This window comes from Balaenoptera ricei, chromosome 4 (assembly GCF_028023285.1).
Source record: "Balaenoptera ricei isolate mBalRic1 chromosome 4, mBalRic1.hap2, whole genome shotgun sequence".
NCBI classification, from domain to species: domain Eukaryota; kingdom Metazoa; phylum Chordata; class Mammalia; order Artiodactyla; family Balaenopteridae; genus Balaenoptera; species Balaenoptera ricei.
The window spans coordinates 9324943-9346673 of NC_082642.1; the positions used below are offsets into that span (position 1 = coordinate 9324943).

At 38.3% G+C, this 21731-nt stretch overlaps 2 protein-coding genes across 2 annotated transcripts in view; both read right to left on the reverse strand.

The window, feature by feature from the left end:
- CPA3 (carboxypeptidase A3) overlaps positions 1–16635 on the reverse strand; it is a 33571-nt gene extending 16936 nt beyond the window's left edge. The window contains 6 exon segments of the mRNA XM_059921810.1: positions 84–186; positions 7938–8062; positions 9888–9891; positions 10262–10333; positions 10431–10525; positions 16573–16635. Of these exon segments, the coding sequence (XP_059777793.1) occupies positions 84–186; positions 7938–8062; positions 9888–9891; positions 10262–10333; positions 10431–10525; positions 16573–16635 (462 nt within the window).
- A 624-nt stretch (positions 16636–17259) lies between these two features.
- CPB1 (carboxypeptidase B1) overlaps positions 17260–21731 on the reverse strand; it is a 50502-nt gene continuing 46030 nt past the window's right edge. The window contains exons 11-12 of the mRNA XM_059921872.1: positions 19221–19305; positions 17260–17501 (exon numbers count right to left, since the gene is read on the reverse strand). Of these exons, the coding sequence (XP_059777855.1) occupies positions 17314–17501; positions 19221–19305 (273 nt within the window). The 3' untranslated portion in view covers positions 17260–17313. The remainder of the gene's footprint in view (positions 17502–19220; positions 19306–21731) is intronic.

A 21731-nucleotide genomic window follows, 5' to 3' on the forward strand; every position in this document is an offset into this window, starting at 1 on the left:
ATTAGAATAAAAGAAAACTAAAAGACAACAAATGTTGAGGGTGACGTTTTTCTTTGTGGAAGTGCAGGCATTTTGTACTATACCTTGTCCCTGTTATTGTATTTTGCATAGCTGTGCCTGCCTGGGATATCTTCTTTGACATCAAACTGTTTCTCAGCCTCTTCTTATACATCGTGAATCAAGATTCTGTTTGACAGGGGGAATGATAAAATACACATTTACTGGAGAAAGAAAAGCAGTTATCTTTCATTTGCAGAAATTTTCTCTTCCTTCATCTCTATCTTAGATCAAGTTTACCCTGTTTCTTCATTATTCTGTAACCATGTCTTTTAGATGTGTCATGTGTCTAGCTTCCAATCTTCCCATTTATCTAGAGCTGTGCTGTTCTTGCTGATTGACTGATCTGAGTGTAGAGGAAGAACATAAATGAGGTATACTCTTAATTAGAGTTTATTTAGCACATGAGACCAAGTACTGCTCATGAATATTGATTCCCATTAACATCACTGACAAGCACATTATTATGCATATTATATCTAACTCACTGTATGCTTGGCTTTTGACTTAGGATGAATCTGGGATTTCTGAGAAAAAAATTATGACAACAAATTTGGAATCAGGTGGGGCATGTTGCACTAAAACTCACATGAAGTCTGAGAAGTTTGGAAGTTATATTCTGGGTTGTCTCTACAGACATAATTAATTGTCTTAAGCTCTAAAGAGGGTATGTGGCTTTTGCTCCACCTGCATTAATAGAAGTAGAGGAACCAGGGAAAAGAGAGATTTTATGGTCTCAGAGGTTGATTTGTAGCATACGGCAATATTAATTAGTCACAGGAAGCTCGTATCTAAGAATATTTTTAGACTTACACATATCAATTTAGCTCTTGTGATAACAGCAGCAAAAGAAAATCGTGTGAGCTGAAATACGACCTTTCCACAAATGCAGCTGCATGAAGACATCAGAATGGTAACAGATTGTTGCTGATAAGGACTAGAAATTAAGCCTAAGGCTGGAAATTAAGAACTATGGCCAGATGTTATTTTCATGAGGCCTTCCACTAACCAGCAGCCAGGTTTAAGTAGAGGAAAGCAAATTACTTTCTCTCAAATATTATTTTAGCACTCCAAGATTTGCTTAATTTGTTAAAAATTGTTCCTAAATATAGGTGAAAGGATAAATAATTATCCCTGGGGATTTAATGATAGAAATGGATGTTTATTGAGTCTTTCTTACGTACCAGGCATTCTGTTCAGCATGTTATTTACATTTTTTCACTTAATCTTTACATCAGCACTCTTAATTGGGTACTGTTATAACTCCCATTTTTATAGAGGTTAGGTAGATTTCCAACATGGATATAACTAAAATACAGAAGTTGGGATTTGAACTTAGAGATGTATGACTTCAGTACTCTAGCTAAACCATATACAGCAATGCCTCCATCACAAGGAGTGAAATCCCTGGGTATTGCTGTCGGATCTATAGTCTTCTTAGTCTACTGAGGCTTGTGGAAAGTTTGCCCAGTTGACCAACTCTCCAGGAAGCCTGAGTCCCAAGATCAGGGAGCTAGTAATCTCAGAGAAGAGGCAAAATGAATCCTATGTTGACAATTTCAAGACTCCCTCCTTCTGCTGCTTTTAGAGAGTAAAAAAGAAGGAATGGAGATTGCTTTGGCAATATGTTGTCTTTTGTGGGTACATATAAATTTTAATATTATTTGTTCTAGTTCTGTGAAAAATGTCATGGGTATTTTGATAGGGATTGCATTAAATCTGTAGATTGATTTGAGTAGTATGGCCATTTTAACAATATTAATTCTTCTAATCCAAGAGCATGGGATTTGTATCATCTTCAGTTTCCTTCATCAGTGTTTTATAGTTTTCATAATATAGGTCTTTCACCTCCTTGGTTAAGTTTATTCTCTGGTATTTTATTCTTTTTGATGTGATTTTAAACAGAATTTTTTTTTTAACTTTCTCTTTCTGATAGTTCATTATTAGTGTATAGAAAAGCAACAGATTTTTACATGTTAATCTTGTATCCTGGAACTTTGTTGAATTCATTTATTAGTTCTAATAACTTTTGGATAGAGACTTTAGGGTTTTCTATGTAAAGTATCTTGTCATCTGCAAATAGTGATAATTTTACCTCTTCCCTTCCACTTTGGATGACTTTTATTTCTTACTCTTGTCTGATTGCTGTGGCTAGGACTTCCAATACTATGTTAAATAGAAGTGGCAAGAGTGGACATCTGTGTCTTGTTCCTCAATTTAGAGGAAGGGCTTTCATCTTTTCACCTAGCTTGAACCCAAGCTTGGATTTGTAATAAATGGCTTTTATGTTGAGATATATTCCCTCTGTACCCACTTTGATGAGAGGTTTTATCATGAATGGATGTTGGATTTTGTCAGATGCTTTTTCTGCATCTATTGAGATGATTATGTGATTTTTTATCCTTCCTTTTGTTAATGTGGTATATCATATTGATTGATTTGTGAATATTGAACCATCCTTGCATCCCTGGAATAAATCCCACTTGATCATGGTGTATGATCCTTTTTATATATTGTTGGATTCAGTTAGCTGGAGGTATCACTCTCTCTGACTTCAGACTATACTACAAAGCTACAGTAATCAAAACAGTAGAGTACTGGCACAAAAACAGACACATAGATCAATAGAACAGAATAGAGACCCCAGGAATAAATATGTGTACCTATGGTCATTAATCTATGACAAAGGAGGGAAGAATATATGATAGAGAAAAGACATTCTTGTCTCTTCAATAAGTGGTGCTGGGAAAACAGGGCAGATACATCTAAAGTAGTGAGATTAGAACATTTCCTCACTCTATATACAAAAATAGACTCAAAATGGATTAATGATCTAAATATAAGACCTGAAACCATAAAACTCCTACAAGAGAACATAGGAAGAACAGTAGTTGACATAAATTGTAGCAATATTTTTTTAGATCTGTCTCCATAGGTAAAAGAAATAGAAGCAAAAATAAACAAATGGGACCTAATTAAACTTAAAACCTTTTGCACAGCAAAGGAAACCATCGAGAAAACAAAAAGACAACCTACTGAATGGGAGAAAATATTTGCAAATTATATGACCGACAGGGGGTTAATACCCAAAATGTATAAACAGCTCATACAACTCAATTATTAAAAAAAAAAAACAACCCAATCAGAAATTGGACAGAAGACCTGAAAAGACATTTTTTCAAAGAAGACATATGGATGGCTAACAGGCACATGAAAAAGATGCTCAACATTGCTAGTTATTAGAGAAATGCAAATCAAAACAACGAGATATCACCTCACACTTGTCAGAATGGCCATCATCAGAAAGTCTACAGATAACAAGTGTTGGCGAGGATGTAGAGGAAAGGAAACCCTTGTACACTGTTTATGGGAATGTAAATTGGTGCAGACCCACTATAGAAAACAGTATGGAGGTTCCTCAAAAAACTGAAAATAAAACTACCATATGATCCAGCAATTCCTCTCCTGGGTATATATCCAGAAAAAACAAAAACACTAATTTGAAAAGATACATGCCCCCGAATGTTCATAGCAGCACTATTTACCATAGCCAAGATATGGAAGCAACCCAGGTGTCCATCAACAGACAAATGGATAAAGAATACGTGGGGTGTGTGTGTGTGTGTGTGTGTGTGTGTACACACACACACACACACACATACATATACAATGGAATATTACTCAGCCGTAAAAAAAGAATGAAATTCTGCCATTTGCAGCAACATGGATGGACCTAGAGAATATTATGCTTAGTGAAATAAGTCAAACAGAGAAGGACAAAAACTGTATGATATCACTTATTTGTGGAATCTAAAAAAATAAAACAAGCAAATATATATATAGCAAAACAGAAACAGACTCACAGATTTAGAAAACAAAATAGTGGGGAGAGGGATGTGGAGAGGGAAAAGATAGGGGTATGGGATTAAGAGATGCAAACTACTATACATAAGAATAGATAAGCAGCAAGAATATATTGTACAGAATAGGGAATTATAACCATTATTTTGTAGTAACTTTTAATGGAGTGTCATCTATAAAAATACTGAATCACTATGCTGTCCACCTGAAACGAATATAATATTGTACTCAAGTGTACTTCCATTAACAAAAAGGAAGGAATGGAGAACTGTGTGCCAGTATATGTGACTGCCATGAGCTTCGGGGTGTGTGTGTGTGTGTGTGTGTGTGTGTGTCTGTGTGTGTAACTGTAGTGGGGAAGGATGTTTCAGGGAGGCAGAGTCATTGTTATCGTGTCTTATAAACTGGTCTGGACTGCCTTTCCCCCATGTTCACATTCCTGCAGGATAGGGTCTACTCAAAAAGCATGATTTCAGGTTTCTACAGGATCTCATTTGTCTCCAGTAACTCCCTAATTGGGTTACTTTGTATCATACTTGGCACTTATCGACATGGATTTCCCCCAACATTTGAGGCATACCTCTGTGTTGGATAATAAACTTTAAGGCACTGATTTATTCAGTAGGAGGGAAAGGGTGCAGGTGATGATAGTCTCTCGTTATCCCCTGTTGCACAGTGTGTGTGCATGTGTGTGCACATGCTCATGTAAGCACACGTATAAGTGGTCTTTCCTCCACTTGCATTAATAAAAGTAGTAAAGGAACCATCCAAAGAACATTATATGGTCCCAGCCAATCTTCATGAAACCCCTATGAAACATCATTTTAAAGATGAAGAAAATGAGATGGAGAGAAGTTAAATGCACTGTCAATGTTAAATACCTAATGCATGGCTTAAATGGGACTAGATTGACACCTTCACTCCAGAATCTATATTCTTATCTACCACACTCTTCTGCTTTCCACCATGACCAACATCTCTTTGACATTTGCATCAGGTATTAACAATACCCATTTTATTCTTGGGTAAGGAATATATAAAAATGTGGAGCAGAAGGAAAAATGAATAGGATGAACCATTAGAATGATTTATTTGGTTGAAATACTTATTTGATAGGACCATGCACATACTTGGAATATGGATTTGTATCTGACTGAACGTTATTAGGTAATTAGACATTAACATGAAGTGTTGATGATCAGTTTGGTATAGATCTCTTCCACATTTCTCACATAATCTTATGTGGGTCTTAATAAGATTTTACTTAATTGTATCATTTGAGTTTTACTATTATATTAGTTGTTGTTTCCTGAATTACCTTTCATTAACAACTCTTTATTTTCTAATTTTAACTTTTGATCAAAGAAGAGATAATCTAAAATGTATCTAAAATACGAATATCTAAAATGTAGAAAAATTAGTAAAAACACTAGGGTTTTCAACTGCTGACTCTAAATATGGTGTCTGTCCTTTAAGGCTCAGTCCAAGGGATGTGCATTCTTTTAGACATTATTGGACCAGTCTGTTCAGGTTTGTTAGTATACACATATTATTTGTTTTTTAGGCTTGGCCTTTTGTGATTTTGTAAGAGTGTAAAGGGAAAGAAAGGGAGCAAATATGCTACTTTAAAATAAAATCTGTCTTGGTAATTTAATTTTCTGAAAATTAAAAAAAATATCACACAGATGCTTTAAACTGAATAGTGGTTTATATGCACTGTCTAATGAAGGGTGTCTTAGTAAATCATTGTGTCAAGCCAACCTCTTAATGTGGTTTTATTCTGACTGGTGTCTGGTCCAACCAGATGTTTCTGTTCTTAGAACCTTCTTCTGTTACTGACTGACACCAAGTAACACATGTAATTAATATGCAGATAAAATTATCTATATAATTAGCACTTGGAGACAAGATTTTAAATAGTTCTTGTCTGCACAGATCACTTTACATATTTATATTTCTGAGGAAGGTAACTATCTAATTATGTGGCTTTCTCACAACTGTGGCTAATTTGGACCAATTTCTAGAAATCATCTCCTAATTAGATAAAACTAGTTTTTATAGGTAGTTTAACACTTTGGTTCTTGATGTAGATAGCAAGGAAGTATTTGGCATAAGACAAAGTGAAAACCACACTATTCCTGAGGATCTGGATTTAGACCTCTGTTTGAGTCAGAATTGTTCCAGGCTAGGAGAGGACCAAAGAAGAGAAAGGGCTGATGTGAGTTATTTGGTATAATGGAAAGATGGCAGCCCCCTGCCTGGGTGTCTTCTGTGACAGTGATTTATTCCACTATCGACACTCAGTGTTGAGCAACTAGCTGCTTGTCTACATTACCAGGATATTAAGGAAACATACTGCTTCATTTTTACCCTGCTGTTCAAACCAAATTATACAAAGTTTGCCAACTAAAATATATTTAGCTTGGGCTAGATACTTTGTAAGAATTAGTTGATCATAGGAATCTGGGTCAGGTTTATATTAATGAAGTAAAGTGAAGATTGTAATAATCGAGGCACACATTTGAAAAGTCGGTCTGTGAAGTGATTCAAGAGACACAATCACCAGGGAGTATTTAGGGTAGAGGGGTGATTTCTTTTAGATGAAAGAATCAAGACGTCATAGCGACCTTAGCAAAAGCATACAGTCCATAACGCACTACTAATTTCTGTGATTTGGAGGTATATTTATAAAGTGTCTACTTCTAATTTTAATGACACAATTTATAAAATCATAGAAAAACACATATCAATATATTAATTAAAAAGGTTTAAATGCTGGTATAAATGAATTTTGAATATGTTCTCCCCATATATTAACTTCTACATTTGTTTTACAACCCTCTTGAAACAACAACAAAAACAAAGACAGTGATAAAAACAATCACACATAATAGCCTGTGACTTTAAGCCATTAAGCCACAGACAGGAATATTTTTTGTTTACTTGTCTATGTATGTGTTTCCTTCATTTCGATAGTATTTATATTTACTAGGAATATTGAAGCAATATAATAAATACAATCAAGTCATGATGAGCTGCAATAAATCCTGCTCTGTAATATGACATTATAGGATCTTTGTCTGAGCCAGAAGTAGAAGGCCTTTTGAGTTACAGCACTAAGTTAGGTAGCAGAGGCATGAAATAGCAAGTCAAAAAGAAAGAACTGGTGTTTAGCAGTTTTGAGTGGTGGGGGTCTTAATAAAGGGGACTACTGGAATGACAAGGGCTGGGGGAGTACAGGATCCCTCAGTACATCAAATTGCTAAATATTTTAAAGTATAAAAACACATTTTGTTTTCTATATTGTATGTCGATTTGTGATACTCATCTCTGGGCTCCCTTCTTATTTGTTGCCCCAGGGCCCAGACTGCGTGTGCATGACCCATGGTTAGTGCTAAGTTCCAATTTCCTTTTATTTCTCTGTGGGACCACAGCGACTCATTTCTTCATCTTTGGCCATTCGAGAATTCTCTCCTCTTAGATTTGTCTTATTTTACTGCATTGTTTTTGCTTTCTCTGAGGAAGAATTTCTTTCATAAAGAATTATTTATTTATTATGTATTTTACATTCCTGCATCTCTGACTCAAGGATGAACATTGTTAGGGTCTCTTTTTATGTATCAGGAGAATTCAAATACAAGAATGTGGTGCTGGTAGTCATCAGTAGTGCTGAGGTCTGGGTTGATTACCTGGCAGGGGTGATGAGTGTGACCAAACCATCCATGCCTGCTCACGTGCACTCTGTCCTTACAAGGGGCTGAGTTTTAGAGATGGCAGATATCGTAATTGTCGTTCTTGCAGATCATAGCAAACATAAGATAGAAGTTGAGTGGCCAAGTTTGAGCTCACCACTTTTATAAGCAGGCCTCCTTAGTCTGTTTGGAAATAATTACAAATTTTATCTCATAGATAGAGCTTTCATTTTGGGGGGCCCAATTTAAAAATTACACTTGCCTTTCAATTTCAAGACTCCAAGACTTTGAGTCTCTAGCACATTTGAATATTTGCATAGGACTTACTCATAGTGCATTTTATTTTGATCCAAGGCAGCCTGAGTGGACTGGAATTCCTTTTCACTAATTCAGAAATCCACTGTCATGTTAGCAGCTACATGGTGGGTGATGTCTGGATACCAGAAGTCAAGCTGTGCAGATGAGTTCAGTGTTAGTCGCAGTTGTTTATTTGCTCACCCAACACATATTTATTAAGAAATGACTATGTGTCATACATAATGAAAGGAATTTGAGGTTCAACGTGACTGAAGTATGGACTCTTCTCTTAATAAACCTATGAGATTTTTGCAAATGTATTTAAGAACTGTTGAATATTAGGGAGTGGGAAAAGAACTATTGTACTGATCACTTTTTTAGGACATAGTATGTACAGTTGCGAAAAGAATGAGCAGCTTTTGGTTAATCTGTTTGCTTCTACCATCTTGGGGTCATTTGGAGTTGTTTCACAATTGATTTAACCACAGCATCTGCCTCTAATTGGGAATGTGGATTAATATATGACATCACCCTCCCCTGCCCCTGCTCCTGAGTCAGGCCTCAGAACCAGATGTCCCTGTAAACTCTGGAATTCCTGGAAGGTTTGTGTCCAATGAAAGCATAGTCTCTATCCATGTCTTTTTTCTAGCCGTATGTCCTTGGGCAAATTACTAAAACTCTTTGAGTTTCAGTCCTCGCCCCTAAAAAAGGGGCTAACAGTCCTCCACTGGGAGTGTTGTGAAGACTGTGAAACAGCTGTGACACGTGGGCCATGCAGGCATTTAGCAACTGCTGATTCCCTTCTCTTTATCTTCCTCTAGCTGAGACTTTCAGAAATTTGGTGAATGGGACTATAAAGATAGCATTCAGATTAAAGTAATTTAAGAAGATTCCAATTCGTGTTCTTCAAAATCATACTCAATTGTGAAACCCAACGAAGTATAATTTCCCAACCTTGGAAATGTAGAGAAAGTGCTCACTTTCTACCCATCATGCCAAGCTTGTGGGCGTGTCTAAATCTACCTGGCTATTTTGTGATTGACTCCCTCTCTCCCTCTAGGTCAATCAGTTATGTGCCAATAGGGGGCTGCAGTGAACCAACCAATATTTATTGGCTTATTTGGATCAAGAAGCTACAACCTGAATTAGACATGTGAGAGATGTAATGTGTGATGTAAAGGTAGGACCATCTAATCACAATAGCAATCTCTCTGTTCCAACAGGATAATATAGTACAAGAGTTAAGGCTCAGTGAACCTTCATGAGCATTTACTAAGCACCAGGCCCAGAGCTGGGTGCCAGGGTTGTAGAGGTTAATAAAAGAGAAGCAAGAAGTTTAGTGTGGCACACAGAGCTGTATATGCACTTCCAACATGCTGACCGATGCCAGAGGCAAGCACAAGTGTTCTAGGAGCATGACAGGCAACCTGAACTGGGTCATGAGAGTTGATGAACAGAGAAGGACTTCCTCCAGGAATACTGCCTGAGCTGGGTCTTGAGGAATAAATAGCAGTGAGCCAAGTAAAGAGGGAAGTGCATTCCTCCTGAGAAAAGGTGTGTAGGGCCAAAGTGGGCGAGTTTTTGGTGTTTATGGTGCTTGAAGGGTGAGAAAGAGGGTGGAGTGCAGAGGTTGGAGATTATGAAGTGCTTGGAATAGCACCCCTATCCCAACAGAAGATGCTTCTACGGTGCTTATTACGGCCAGGCCCACTTCTGAGCATTGCCCAAATATTAGCTCATTTAGTCTTTACAGCAACGTTAGAAAGTAGGTGTGATTGTTATCCCCACTTTACAGAGGAGGAAATTGAGTCCCAAAGAGGTTAAGTCACTTGTCTAAGGACACAGAGCTAGGGTAGAGCTGGGGTTTGAACCTCTGAAGACCATGCTCTTTCCAGACTAGGCTGCCTCTCACTAAAAAGCTTCAAGTGGAGGAATGCAGTTGTCCAGCTTTAGAGACAGCAAGCAGGGTGCCATGCGGACTTGGCTTTGTGGGAGGCAGGGCTAGACCCCTGAACACGAGACAAATTGTAACTGTCTATTGAAATTGTCCCTGTAAAAGGTAGGGCAGACGTGAATTTGGCAGTGACAGAGGAACGAAGAGGAGAGGATGGATTTGAAAACCATTTGGGAATTAGTACAGGCAGAACTTTTGATTGATTTGATGTGGAGATAAGGGGGTATCTGACTAGATCTCAGATTCCATTCTGGCTTTAAATTTGATATGTCATCTTGGTCATTTAATTTAAGTCTTTGAACTTAAGTTATTCTGTTTTCAACAAGTTACATTTTGACACTGACATTGAAAGTCAGTAATTAAATAATAATTTAATTTGAAACGATGTATGTAAGGTGACTTGGTTTTGGCCAAGTCCTTTGTGATGTTTGCTTGTTTTTCATCCTGGGGCTTCACACGGAGCACCTTCTCCCTTTAAGAATACAAAAGATGAAACATGTAAACTGTAAAGAAGTGTTTCATAATCCTCTTCCCACATGGAGTCTGGAACACAGGGCGGCAAGATTCACCTGTCAGAGCGGACAGGAGCAATTGCAAGGGTGATAGCGATCAAACCAGAGGCAGGATGAACCTCGCGGTTCTTCTTTGCCTGTCCCAAGCCCCTCTGCCAGTTTTATGCCTCAGCTCTTATCTGGAGGAGCAGCTCATTTCCTCTTAGGGTTCTGGTGGACGAAATGCCCCCCATATTTTCTAGTTGGGGAGGGGAGTAGGGTGGCAACACTAATACTAAATGCCCATTTTGTGACAGGTGAATTCCATGCTACTCATATACCTTTTACAATTGGGAATACCCATTTTACAGATGAGATGAGAGGCAAATTCCTTGTTTAGCAAATAACTTGCCCAAGGAAGCAGAGCTAGTATGATGAGATTTGAACCCAATTCTTTGTTCTAAAATACTACTGTACCATATGCTTGAATTGAAGGATGGAAGGAATCGGTTTAAATTTGCACTTGGAACCCGAGATGAATTTGGGTATCTGGCCACAGAACCCTGATGGGTGGTCCTTAATAGCAAAACTTTTTTTTTTTTTTAACATCTTTATTGGAGTATAATTGCTTTACAATGGTGTGTTAGTTTCTGCTGTATAACAAAGTGAATCAGCCATACATATACATATATCCCCATGTCTCTTCCCTCTTGGGTCTCCCTCCCTTCCATTCCTCCCTATCCCACCCCTCTAAAACATATGTTTTTGAAGCTACATTGTAAATTGTTAAAATAAGAACTTTTGATTACAAATTATTTTGGATATACTAAAAATACTGTAAGTAATCTGGAAAACATTGATATGTTCACTGTCTAGATTTTATACTTTTGCCATCGTTTCTCGGTACCTCTCTTGGTAAAGAAGTAAACATTACAGAAATTGCTAAATTACTCACATACCCACTCCTTTCCCCTTTCCCTCCCTCTGTCCTCAGGGAGAACCCCTATTCATAAAGCAACTTGAGGACATTTAGAGGGCAAGATAATATGGTTGCTCAAATGTTTGTTCATGGGCTGCTCTCTTCAGGGTCTAGATGCTGTAGGTGCCCAATAAATGCTTTTTGAAAGTTGAATTACTGAAAGTCATTTATAAACCATTTTAAACAGTGTCTTGGTGGGAGGTCTTTAATCTTGAACAAAACTCAGTTAATTATGGATTATTTGGGAGAAGGCAACGCTTTTACCCAGAATTATAGGTAACCTAATATACTGAGTGAATTTAATCAGATAACTTATTAGAATTTCCTTTAAAACTACCTCTTCGTGTATAGATGGTCATACGTGAAATTTCTCAGAGTCATAGTTGTATATTTTTATTATCAAAATAATACTGTTGGGGAGATGCCCCTGTTATAAGTATAGCAGCGATAGCTTCATTCCTCTCCACCTGACAGATGTGCAATGTGACGGGTCCCCCAAGAGGGTTCCCTTGCTGCAACCCTGCAGGTAAGGAAGTGGAGGGGTTTACAAATGCCTTCATGTTCTTGACATTGGACAAGCTTATCAGCACTGGAAAATCCCAAGGCAAATTCTTGCTCTGTTGATTCTAAGGGGGCGCTTGGCAGGAGTACAGAGGAAAAGGAAGAGCTTGACTTTGGAGTTAGACAAACGTAACCTCAGGGGGGCTCCCAGACACTAGCTACTTTACCTTGAGCCGGCTGCCTAGTCATTCCAGGCCTTGGTTTCCTCATCTGTAAAATAGGGATGCACATGGGACTCTAACAAGTGGCTGTGAGGGCTAAATGAGATGCGTACGTAAGGGACTTGGCGGATGGTAGGTACAAAAACATGCCTGTGTCCTCTAAGCAGTTAATACAGTTGTCAGGTTCTATAGACACACTTGCTGGCCACTGTCAGGCTGCAGAACTGATGAGTATCAGCATGTATCATGTGGTCGGTTAAAGTGGTAGCTGTGTCCTGTAAGGCCAGAATATCTCTCTGTATTTGTTTTAATGTGGGCTGCTTAAAGAAAAAAAATTTTATGTTATAGTTTTGCTTTTAGGAATTTTGTTTGGATTCTAAAAGTAATAAATGCCCATTGAAAATAAGTTAGCAAAATATGGAAAAGTTGAAGGAAGAAAATAGAAGTCACTCTTAATTCTAGCATTCTATGCTAAATTTTCTATGTTAAAGCCTTTTTCTGTGTGACTACTTTTAAAACTGTATAGAAAAGGCTTGTGTGTCTGTTTTTCAGGTCAGCTAGGAAGGACATTTTTATTTGGGGATCTAAGTAAATGTTTGAAGGATCCTGGTATTTCTCAAGATAAGACTTTGATGATAAATAATCTTTGACTTCTTAATATCTGTTGCATATTGACAATTCCTTGTTTCTGGAATAGGACATAGACATATGACGCTTTAAGACCTCCCACTCCTCCCAATCTATTTAGCCTCTGAAAAACAGTACAGTAGATGGATTTCAAGAATATTTTGGAGCTCTTTCTCAGAACAAGTATGGTTTCTTAGCAGGCGTAGTTCAGTAAAACCTTGTATTCCTGAATCAAGACTTATGAAAGGTCATGGCGTATGTATGGAGTAGGATGAATAATTGTTAGACACCGTATCATTTTAGGATTGACTATGTAAGATGGTGTGATGTTTCATAGGTTAATTTAATCTCTTTAAAAATATTTAAAGTTGAATGCTTCACACGACAATAATTTTCCATCTTTCTGGATCTTTGCACTCCTAGGATTTTTGTATGTCTAGACACAGTTAAAAATACCACTGTATTTTTTAAACTATGCTTTTCTGCATATTTTTCAAACATTATCACTATAAAAGTAATGTCCTAGAAAATGGAAGTGGAAGTTCTCCTGTGATTTACTACAATCTTTCAAATAATTCTCTATCTTCAAATAAAATATAGTAAACTTCTGGAATACCTTTCGATATCTCATAAACGATATGTTGAAAGAAAAATTTGTTGCCTTTAGTTGCGGATATTGGATTTTTAACATTGAAATGAAACTGCCCTGGAAAATGCTGCAGAGAAACTTGTCTTTATTAGTTGCAGGAAAGGTGGCATTTCTGCACAGAGACATGGGTGAGTGATTCAGGCAGTGTCAGACCTGGCTGGAGGGGGAGTGACTACCTGCTCAAATGAGATGACCTAAGAGGCTCATCAAGACCCCATTTGGCCCCCAAATCATTAACTATCATGGTTCCGCCGTCTTCCTTCTACTCCTGAAATTCTCTTTGACCAATGCATATAGGTTATCTGGCAAAGCAGGTGAACACATGAGATAACGATTCTAGATATGTAGACCTCCCATATTCCAGACTGGGAAACCAGTCTTGCTATTTTGTAGCAACACTGTTTGAGGTAGGAAAGATCCAGGGGGCTGAGCCCCTGCTGTTTGTTAATTACTGCTTTGGGGAGGTGAGAGTTAGGGACTGAAGGAGCTCAGAGCCTGTCCTAGGTTCTTCTCAGGGTGGGAATTAGCCAAAGAAAGGGAGAAGAGAGGTGCCCTCACAGCCAGGGGCTCCTGTGTGGGCAAGGCTGGGCAATGTCTGGTCTGGCAAAGCAGCAGAGTCTCTGGTCAGCCGGGCAGGAAGGCATAAAGTACTATATTGCACTGGGAAGGCCTAAAGCAGAAACTTCTTTTCTCGTTTTTCTTGGTGAAGCTCAGGCAAGTGGTACTGCTGGCCTGCTAGCTGTTAACTTTCAGTTGGCAAGAGATATAGCAAAAATGTCTCTAGTGCAGGAAATCTCAGGTACATGGATTTTATTTGCTTTCCTATTTCTAATTCTTCTTAAAAATTCCTTGAAATTTTAGAAAAGCCCATGTATATTCCTAATTTCTATTTTAAAGCAGTGAACTTTGGGCCACAGCATCCCTTAGTTAGAAGTCGATGGCACCTGCTAGAGGTAGGATAAGGGAGTGTCCTGTGGAACTGAGTTGAATGATACACCTCCAGCAAGATAACTTCACTCAGGTAAGTATGGTTGAGTTAGCTTTGCAATTCACATGGATATAACTTAAACAGAATGGGAGAAAGAAACAATAATTTTGCTAAATTACATCTATTTTTAAAATTAGCATCAATACTGCTTAAGAATTTACGGGAATTTCTTTTTTGGCACTTAAGGGTCTCTCTTTTTCTGTGCCTATTTAAATGATCTATTACTGAATTATTTTGAAGATGGTTGCCTGACAAATTGTAGCAGCTGCACTGCTACCATCTAGTGGACAATTAATGCAATTAATCATTCTTTGGCTTGACAGCTTCCAAACAAATCATTGCGACGTTAATGGATTCTGTTTTTGAATGGAACACTCTTATAGATATTTCAACATATTATGCTAGATATGGAATCTTCTCTTCCTTGAATCTACATGGAAAACAATGAGGTAATATTTTGTTTTATGATTTTAAAGTAAGCAATGCCCCCAAATTATAATCTAAATACATATTATTATATTTTAAAATTTGAACTTTGCACAGTACTCTCCAACATTACTAGCACGTTCAGTTTTAATTCTGGAAAACTTCAAGTCATGTTTGACCTACAAGTCATAGCGTTATTTTTGCCTCTTTCATTTTAGGCCCAGCTGGTCCAGCCAGGGTCCCTGGCACCTTCTTGTTTCACTTCCAGTCTGCTTTCCACACTGTAGCCTGGCTGGTGTTTAAAAAAACAAAAAACAAAAAACTCTTATCATGTCATTTACAATTTAACATCTCCAGTGGCTTCTCATTGCTCTTTTTTAATTGAATGAAAGATTCTTTAAATTCTATAGTACTTTACAGTTTTCAAAAGTTTCACACACATGATTTCATATAATCACATAATAACCCGTTTTTCCCCCTACCCCTATATTGCCCCTTCCACATTCCCTCTCCCCACTGGTAACCACCAGTTTGTTCTCTATATCTGTGAATCTGCCTATTTTTTTTTTTTATTCACTAGTTTGTTGTATTTTTTAGATTCCATATATAGTGATATCGTACAGTATTTGTCTTTCTCCCTCTGACTTATTTCACTTAACATAATGCCCTCCTAGTCCATCCATGTTGCTGCAAATGGCAAAATTTCATTCTTTTTTATGAATGAGTAGTATTCCATTGTATATATGTACCACATCTTCTTCATCCATTCATCTGTTGATGGACACTTATGTTGCTTCCATATATTGGCAATTGTAAATAATGCTGCTGTGAACATTGGGGTGCATGTATCATTTCAAATTAGTGTTTATATTTTTTTGGATATATACCCAGGAGTGGAATTGCTGGATCATATGGTAGTTCCACTTTTAGTTTTTTGAGAAACTTCCATACTGTTTTCCACAGTGGCTGCATCAATTTACATTCCCACCAATAGTGTAGGAGGGTTCCCTTTTCTCCACATCCTCACCAACATTTGTTATTTGTGTTCTTTTTGCTAATAGCCATTCTGACAGGTGTGAGGTGATACCTCGTTGTTGTTTTGATTTGCATTTCCCTGATGATTAGTGATGTAGAGCATCTTTTCATGTGCCTGTTGGCCATCTGCATTTTCCCTTTGGGAAAATGTCTATTCAGTTCTTCTGCCCATTTTTTAATCCGGTTGTTTATTTTTTTGATGTTGAGTTGTATGAGCTGTTTATATAAGTCGGCTATTAACCCCTCATCAGTCAAATCATTTGCAAATATCTTCTCCCATTCAGTAGGTTGCCTTTTTGTTTTGTCAGTGGTTTTCTTTGCTGTGCAAAAGCTTTTAAATTTAATTAGGTCCCATTTGTTTATTTTTGCCTTGGTTTCCTTTACTTATTAATCTATGACAAAGGAGGCAAGAATATACAATGGAGAAAAGACAGTCTCTTCAATAAGTGGTGCTGGGAAAACTGGGCAGCCATTTGTAAAAGAATGAAATTAGAACACTCTCTAATACCATATACAAAAATAAACTCGAAGTGGATTAAAGACCTAAATGTAAGACTGGATACTATAAAACTCCTAGAGGAAACCATAGGCAGGACACTCTTTGACACAAATCGCAGCAATATTTTTTTGGATCCGTCTCCTAAGGCTTCTCATTGTTCTTAGATCAGTTGTTCCAAATCCTTAACATGACCTCTAACCCTGCCTGATATGATCCCCAACTCCCTCCTCAGCCCTTTCACATGCCCCTCTTCCCTCAGTTCTCTGAGTTCCACCCTCTCTTGCTTTCTTCTTACAGCTTCTGCATAGTTACAGGGCCTGGCAGGGGTGCTCCCTTCTTCCAGGTAACTGTGAATCATTCTTCAGGCTTTAGCACTTCCTGAGAGAGCTTCCTTCTCCACATCAGATAGGTAATATAAATTAAGTCACTAATTATTACATAATTAGTTAAATAATTATTTGTTTCATGTCCATCTTCTCAAGTGGCTTATAGAACCATTGAGGGCAGAAATGTTTTCTTTCTTTTTCATTGCTCTGTCCTCAATTGCTTAGCAAAGTGCTCGGCATGTAGTAAACAGCTCAGAAAATAACTTGAGTGAGCTGAGATGAAAGCTAAACCACGATTGGATCGTTTCACCTATACCACATTTTACAGTCCTGGGTTTCCCCTTATATGTCTTCTTCCTCATCAGCACCCCAATATAACCTGTGCACGTCTGCAGTCTGCCAGGGTTGGCAACACTCCAAGGGCTTCAACTCCCGTATGGCTGACCTACATCATTGGTTGTGCACGGCTTGCCTTAGTCATTTGTTCACATCTTTTTTCCCCCAAAGAAGTAGACAGTCTGTCAGGTTTTTCAATTGTAATGGTTCATTTTTATTATGATCAATATTAAAGACCCAGGTAGTTTAATAGACCCAGAATCTTAAAAGAAAGAGGAGGACCTGGAAAACATCTAGGCAAACAAAAGTCAGCATTCAGGATAGAAAAGAAACAAAGAGTGAACATTTAGAAATAAGGCTGTTAGCGCTCTGGGCTAGTACAGATGCTCCAGGACATAGCCGGTAATGTATTTGATCGCCAGCATTGTCTCCTCACAGGTTGGCCGGATCTGGGATTCAGGGAGGGCAAAGCCATATCTGCCTTTATCCCGGAGTTCAAAGGTGAAGGAATATTTGATTCCTTGGTCATAAGCCCAGTCATCAGAGCCCCCAGCAGCGGGATCTGAAATGAGCAAACAGAAGAAAAATTTTAAATCTAGGAAGGAGATTTAAAAACCCCGCCAGCTTTCTTTTATAATTACAAATGTTTTACTGCGCAAAACAGTATAGGTAGGCGAATTTTCTAGTAAACTGGATCACAAAAGCTATGGGGGCTGTTTTAAAAATTTGTCCAATCTTACCTCTAAGTCTACTTAGTGGGAGTGATGTGTTTAATACCCCAGGAAGTATGTAATTTGTAATATATAAACTTCTCAGAGTGCTTGTATGCTGAGGTAAACTGTGCTATGTAGTGTGTAATCTGTTTACAAAATATATACAGTTTCTGGGAAAAGGATGTGTATCTTCTGGAAAAATAAGGAAAACTGCATGATGACTGGTGAGAGGAGAGGACTCCAAACCCTGCTGAAACTGTGCTGAATGATGAAACTGGAGCAGCTTGAGGGCAGGGCTGTGCCTTCATTTTTGTTTCTTCAGGGTCTAGCATATGGCCTGGCACAGATTAGGCATTCCTTCAGTTATTCATTCGGTGACAGTTATGATGTCATTCATTTATTCAGTCACTCATTTGTTCATTCATTCATTCATTCAGTCAACAATCGTACAGCTCTCACTGAGCAGCAGGCCATGTGCTCCACTCTGGAGATGCTAGGACAAAGCAGAGACATGGCCCCTGCCCTCCAGGGGCTTACACGGTGATGGAAAGAGAAACCTCATTGAACTTGCCTGAAGAAAACCTACAAGAAGTTCACAATTTGTGAATAGGTGCAATGTCACTGTGGGTTATTTCTGATAGAACCTCCTTAAGAAAATAGTATACCCCATCTGATACAGAGAAGTTTAATAAAGGACAAGAATACAGGAAACTGTATTCTACATGAAGCTTTTAGAAACCCCTCAGGATTGGAGCCTCTCCAACTGCATTGAAACCCCCTTGATGATGGGACTGGCCTTTTTCCCTTGTATTTCTGGTCCTTTAAGACCTGGGGCGGAAAGAAATCATGCAAAGGCAAATATATGTAGAAATTGAAAATGGGGCCTGCAGAATGTGCCTTCCCAGTGAAATACGAACTGCAGCCCCAAGGCTCTGGGGTCTAGCCCCTATCTAACTCTTTTGCCACTTGCTTGCATCCCTTGAAAACAGCTTGAGCCTGAAGTAGCCTTTCGAAACTGCCATCTGTTTAGCCAGGAAAACCTTCCCTCTATTGCTTTCCTCCAGCAATTGTCCTTCCAGATAAAGCTTCTGTGTCATCATCCTGGGAACTCATTCCTGATACTTTAGGGTGGGGTGGTTAGTGTTTGGGTGTGCTCTTTTCTTAGACATCCTTCTGTTGAAGCACTTAGCTCCTGTATGACAATTAATGTTTACTCTTCCCACTTCCCTGCTGTGGGTTCTTTGAAGATTGCTCCATCCTCCTCCTTCCTTTCTCCTTCCCTCTTGCCTTCTCTCCATCCTTCTTTCCTTTCTCCCCTAGCATCTATTGAGGGCCTGGCAAGTGGTAGATGCTCAATAGATGTTTACGGAGAGCAAATGTTTCCGCGGGCTGAAAGGGATATTTCTCCCCCTTTTTTCTGAACAGGAAACTGATTACATATTTTATAAAACAATTCACTGTCAGGCAAAAGTCACATGCTTTAAATGATAGAAAGGAAAGACGCTGGGAACCATTTATTGCCTTATAAGCACGTGGATTCTTTGCAGAGTTCTGATGCCAAGACTTACAGATTGTTGAAGCTCCTGGGCCATATGTGTACTTGGTGCCGTGCAGTGTGGCAAGTTCTTTCACGGCAGCTTTAGCCATGCTGTTCTGCAAAAGAGCCAGCAGTAAGTGAGTGAAGAAATAAAAGCACACACTGACAAAAAAACCAAACATCTGTACATTATTTTTAAGACGTTGAAGACATGTAAGTCACAGTTCGGGTTAGTGTTTTAAACTTATTCAGTGCGCATCCCCATTTTCCAGCGAACTTTGTCATATGATCCAAGTGATTCTTGTGGAAGGATGTCTTCCCTAATGCCCTCCTCAAGCACTCACTCTGAGCTTCCCTTTGTCACGCACAGAGTTGTGTCATATTGTGTCAATACCATTAGCTGCCCTCTGAGTTCTCAGTGACTTTTTCTGTCCTTTATCTCCGTGTCCCCAGGGCCTAGCCCAGGGTTTGTTACTTAGTGGTTACTCAGTAAGTGTTTGTTGAAACTCTGAGATGGTTAGCACTCTTCTTACCCTATTATTTGAGAATTAGGTCCTTACATTTATTTTAAATGACCGTTGCAGTAAAATCTGGGTCCTAGCTGTAAATTCTGTTGTATTCAGAGTTTATTCTTTTACTTTGTTTTCTTTTTTATTTACATAGAATTTAGTTGCTCTTTTTTTTCCTGGAATTCTTATTTAGGCTTGTTAAACATTTTTTTTTTTAACCTTAGTTCAGGCTGGAGAAATGAGGCTATAGTGATTTGTAACTGTCCCAGATATCACATTTATTGACATAGTAAAATGTCACTGTGTATGAAGAATTAGGTTATATCTAAGGATGAGTTTGGCAAATCTATCTTGTCTCTGGAGCTTGTGAGAGAAAAGCAGGAGGCAAGGAGGTCTTTACGGTTGTGCAAAGAGATTGTCTACCTATTAGAGGTAAACAAACAAAAATCAAAAACGTACAAAATAATTCCAAACAAAACAATGCAAAAACCACCTGGAAATAGGGCAGGTTATAAAGCGAAGATTAAGTCATGACAGGATTATGTGAGTTGGGGTAGGAGTGTTAAAAACCACTCAGAAGAATGATTGGATAGTGGTGCAACCTTCAGTGATAGTGTAAAAATGCTTAAGAATGGACAATTCCAAGGAGGAGTGGTAGTTCCAGCATGGAAGATTTTTTAGACTGAAAAATTAGAGAACATTTATTTTATTTCAAAAGGCAGAACATTTGAATTCCAGAATTTAAAAAAGTAGCAAGTATTAACTTATGGGTTTTTTTTTTTTTTTTTTATTAGAAGCAGCATCACCTTCTCATCAGACACGCTGCCCTCCCGCCCCTACACCCAGCCCCCCAGGGAGAAGGGCTGTGCACTCAGCTCCCCCCTGCACAGTAAACTCTCCAGTGTCCGCTGACAGATTGTCTATTTAACTGAATCACTTTGAAAGCAAGCTTTACTCTTCTGTCTGGAGAACACAGATTTGTGAATCTGATTGTTACTACAGGAGAATTAGCCGTAACTCATTCTGGCTATGAAACTAGCTATATTTCTTACTTTGGCATCATAATTGTCTTGTACATATGCCTGGAAAACTGTTGAAGTTGGTGACGACATCAGAATAATTCTGTTTTTACAAAACAGCAGCTTCCCTTAGTCCTTGTTCTAATATTAAAACCAGTTTAGTAAAGTCTTAAGTCAAATTGATGAGGGCATGGCTGTAAGACGTCAAGAATTTCAGCTCCCAAAGCATCAATGCTTCATCGAAACAAGTGGTAAATTTGGAAATTTGAAAGGAATTATAAAACTTAAATCATGACTTTCTGGTTTGAAATGATGCAGTCAGTTTCTTGGAACTAACTTATTATTCTTAGAGTTTTGGGACAGTAATTTGAACATTTTAGGGTTTCATTTCCCTTTTTCCCAAACTGATAAATATGTGCTTTCTTATACTGTATGGAATCTTTACTGTTGTGATCTAAAGGTATTGTTTCTGTTGTTTAATCTTATTCTAACCAACATACTAGAGTTAGGTCTTCTCTCCATGCTTTAGTATAGGGCCTGTTGCCAGTTGAAATGAGAAATAATCTGTAAACATTGCACAATGCTCAGAATACATTTAAAACCATCTTTTAGAGATGTGAAACACGGTGAGGTACTTGTTCTTTTGGTAGGCAAACAACATGTTTCCTACTGTTCTACAATTTCTTTAACTTGCGATTCATCCAAGGAAATTTCTAGTTACTTATTTTTCTGTAAGGCAGAACCTCGAATCCTAAAGAACTCTTATTCCTTCCCTAGCTACCTTCCTCAGGCTTTTCTTCTGTTCTGCTTTTTTTCCCCCTTAAACCTTGAATTCTTACTTGTAGTTAGTAGAAATAAGATTCTCATAAATTCCAGGCATGTGATGTACAGCAGGGGTCCCCAACCCCTGGACCAGTACTAGTCGACGGCCTGTTAGGACCCGGGCCGCACAGCAGGAGGTGAGGGTGGGTGAGTGAGCAAAGCTTCCTCTGCCACTCCCCATCGCTCGCGTTA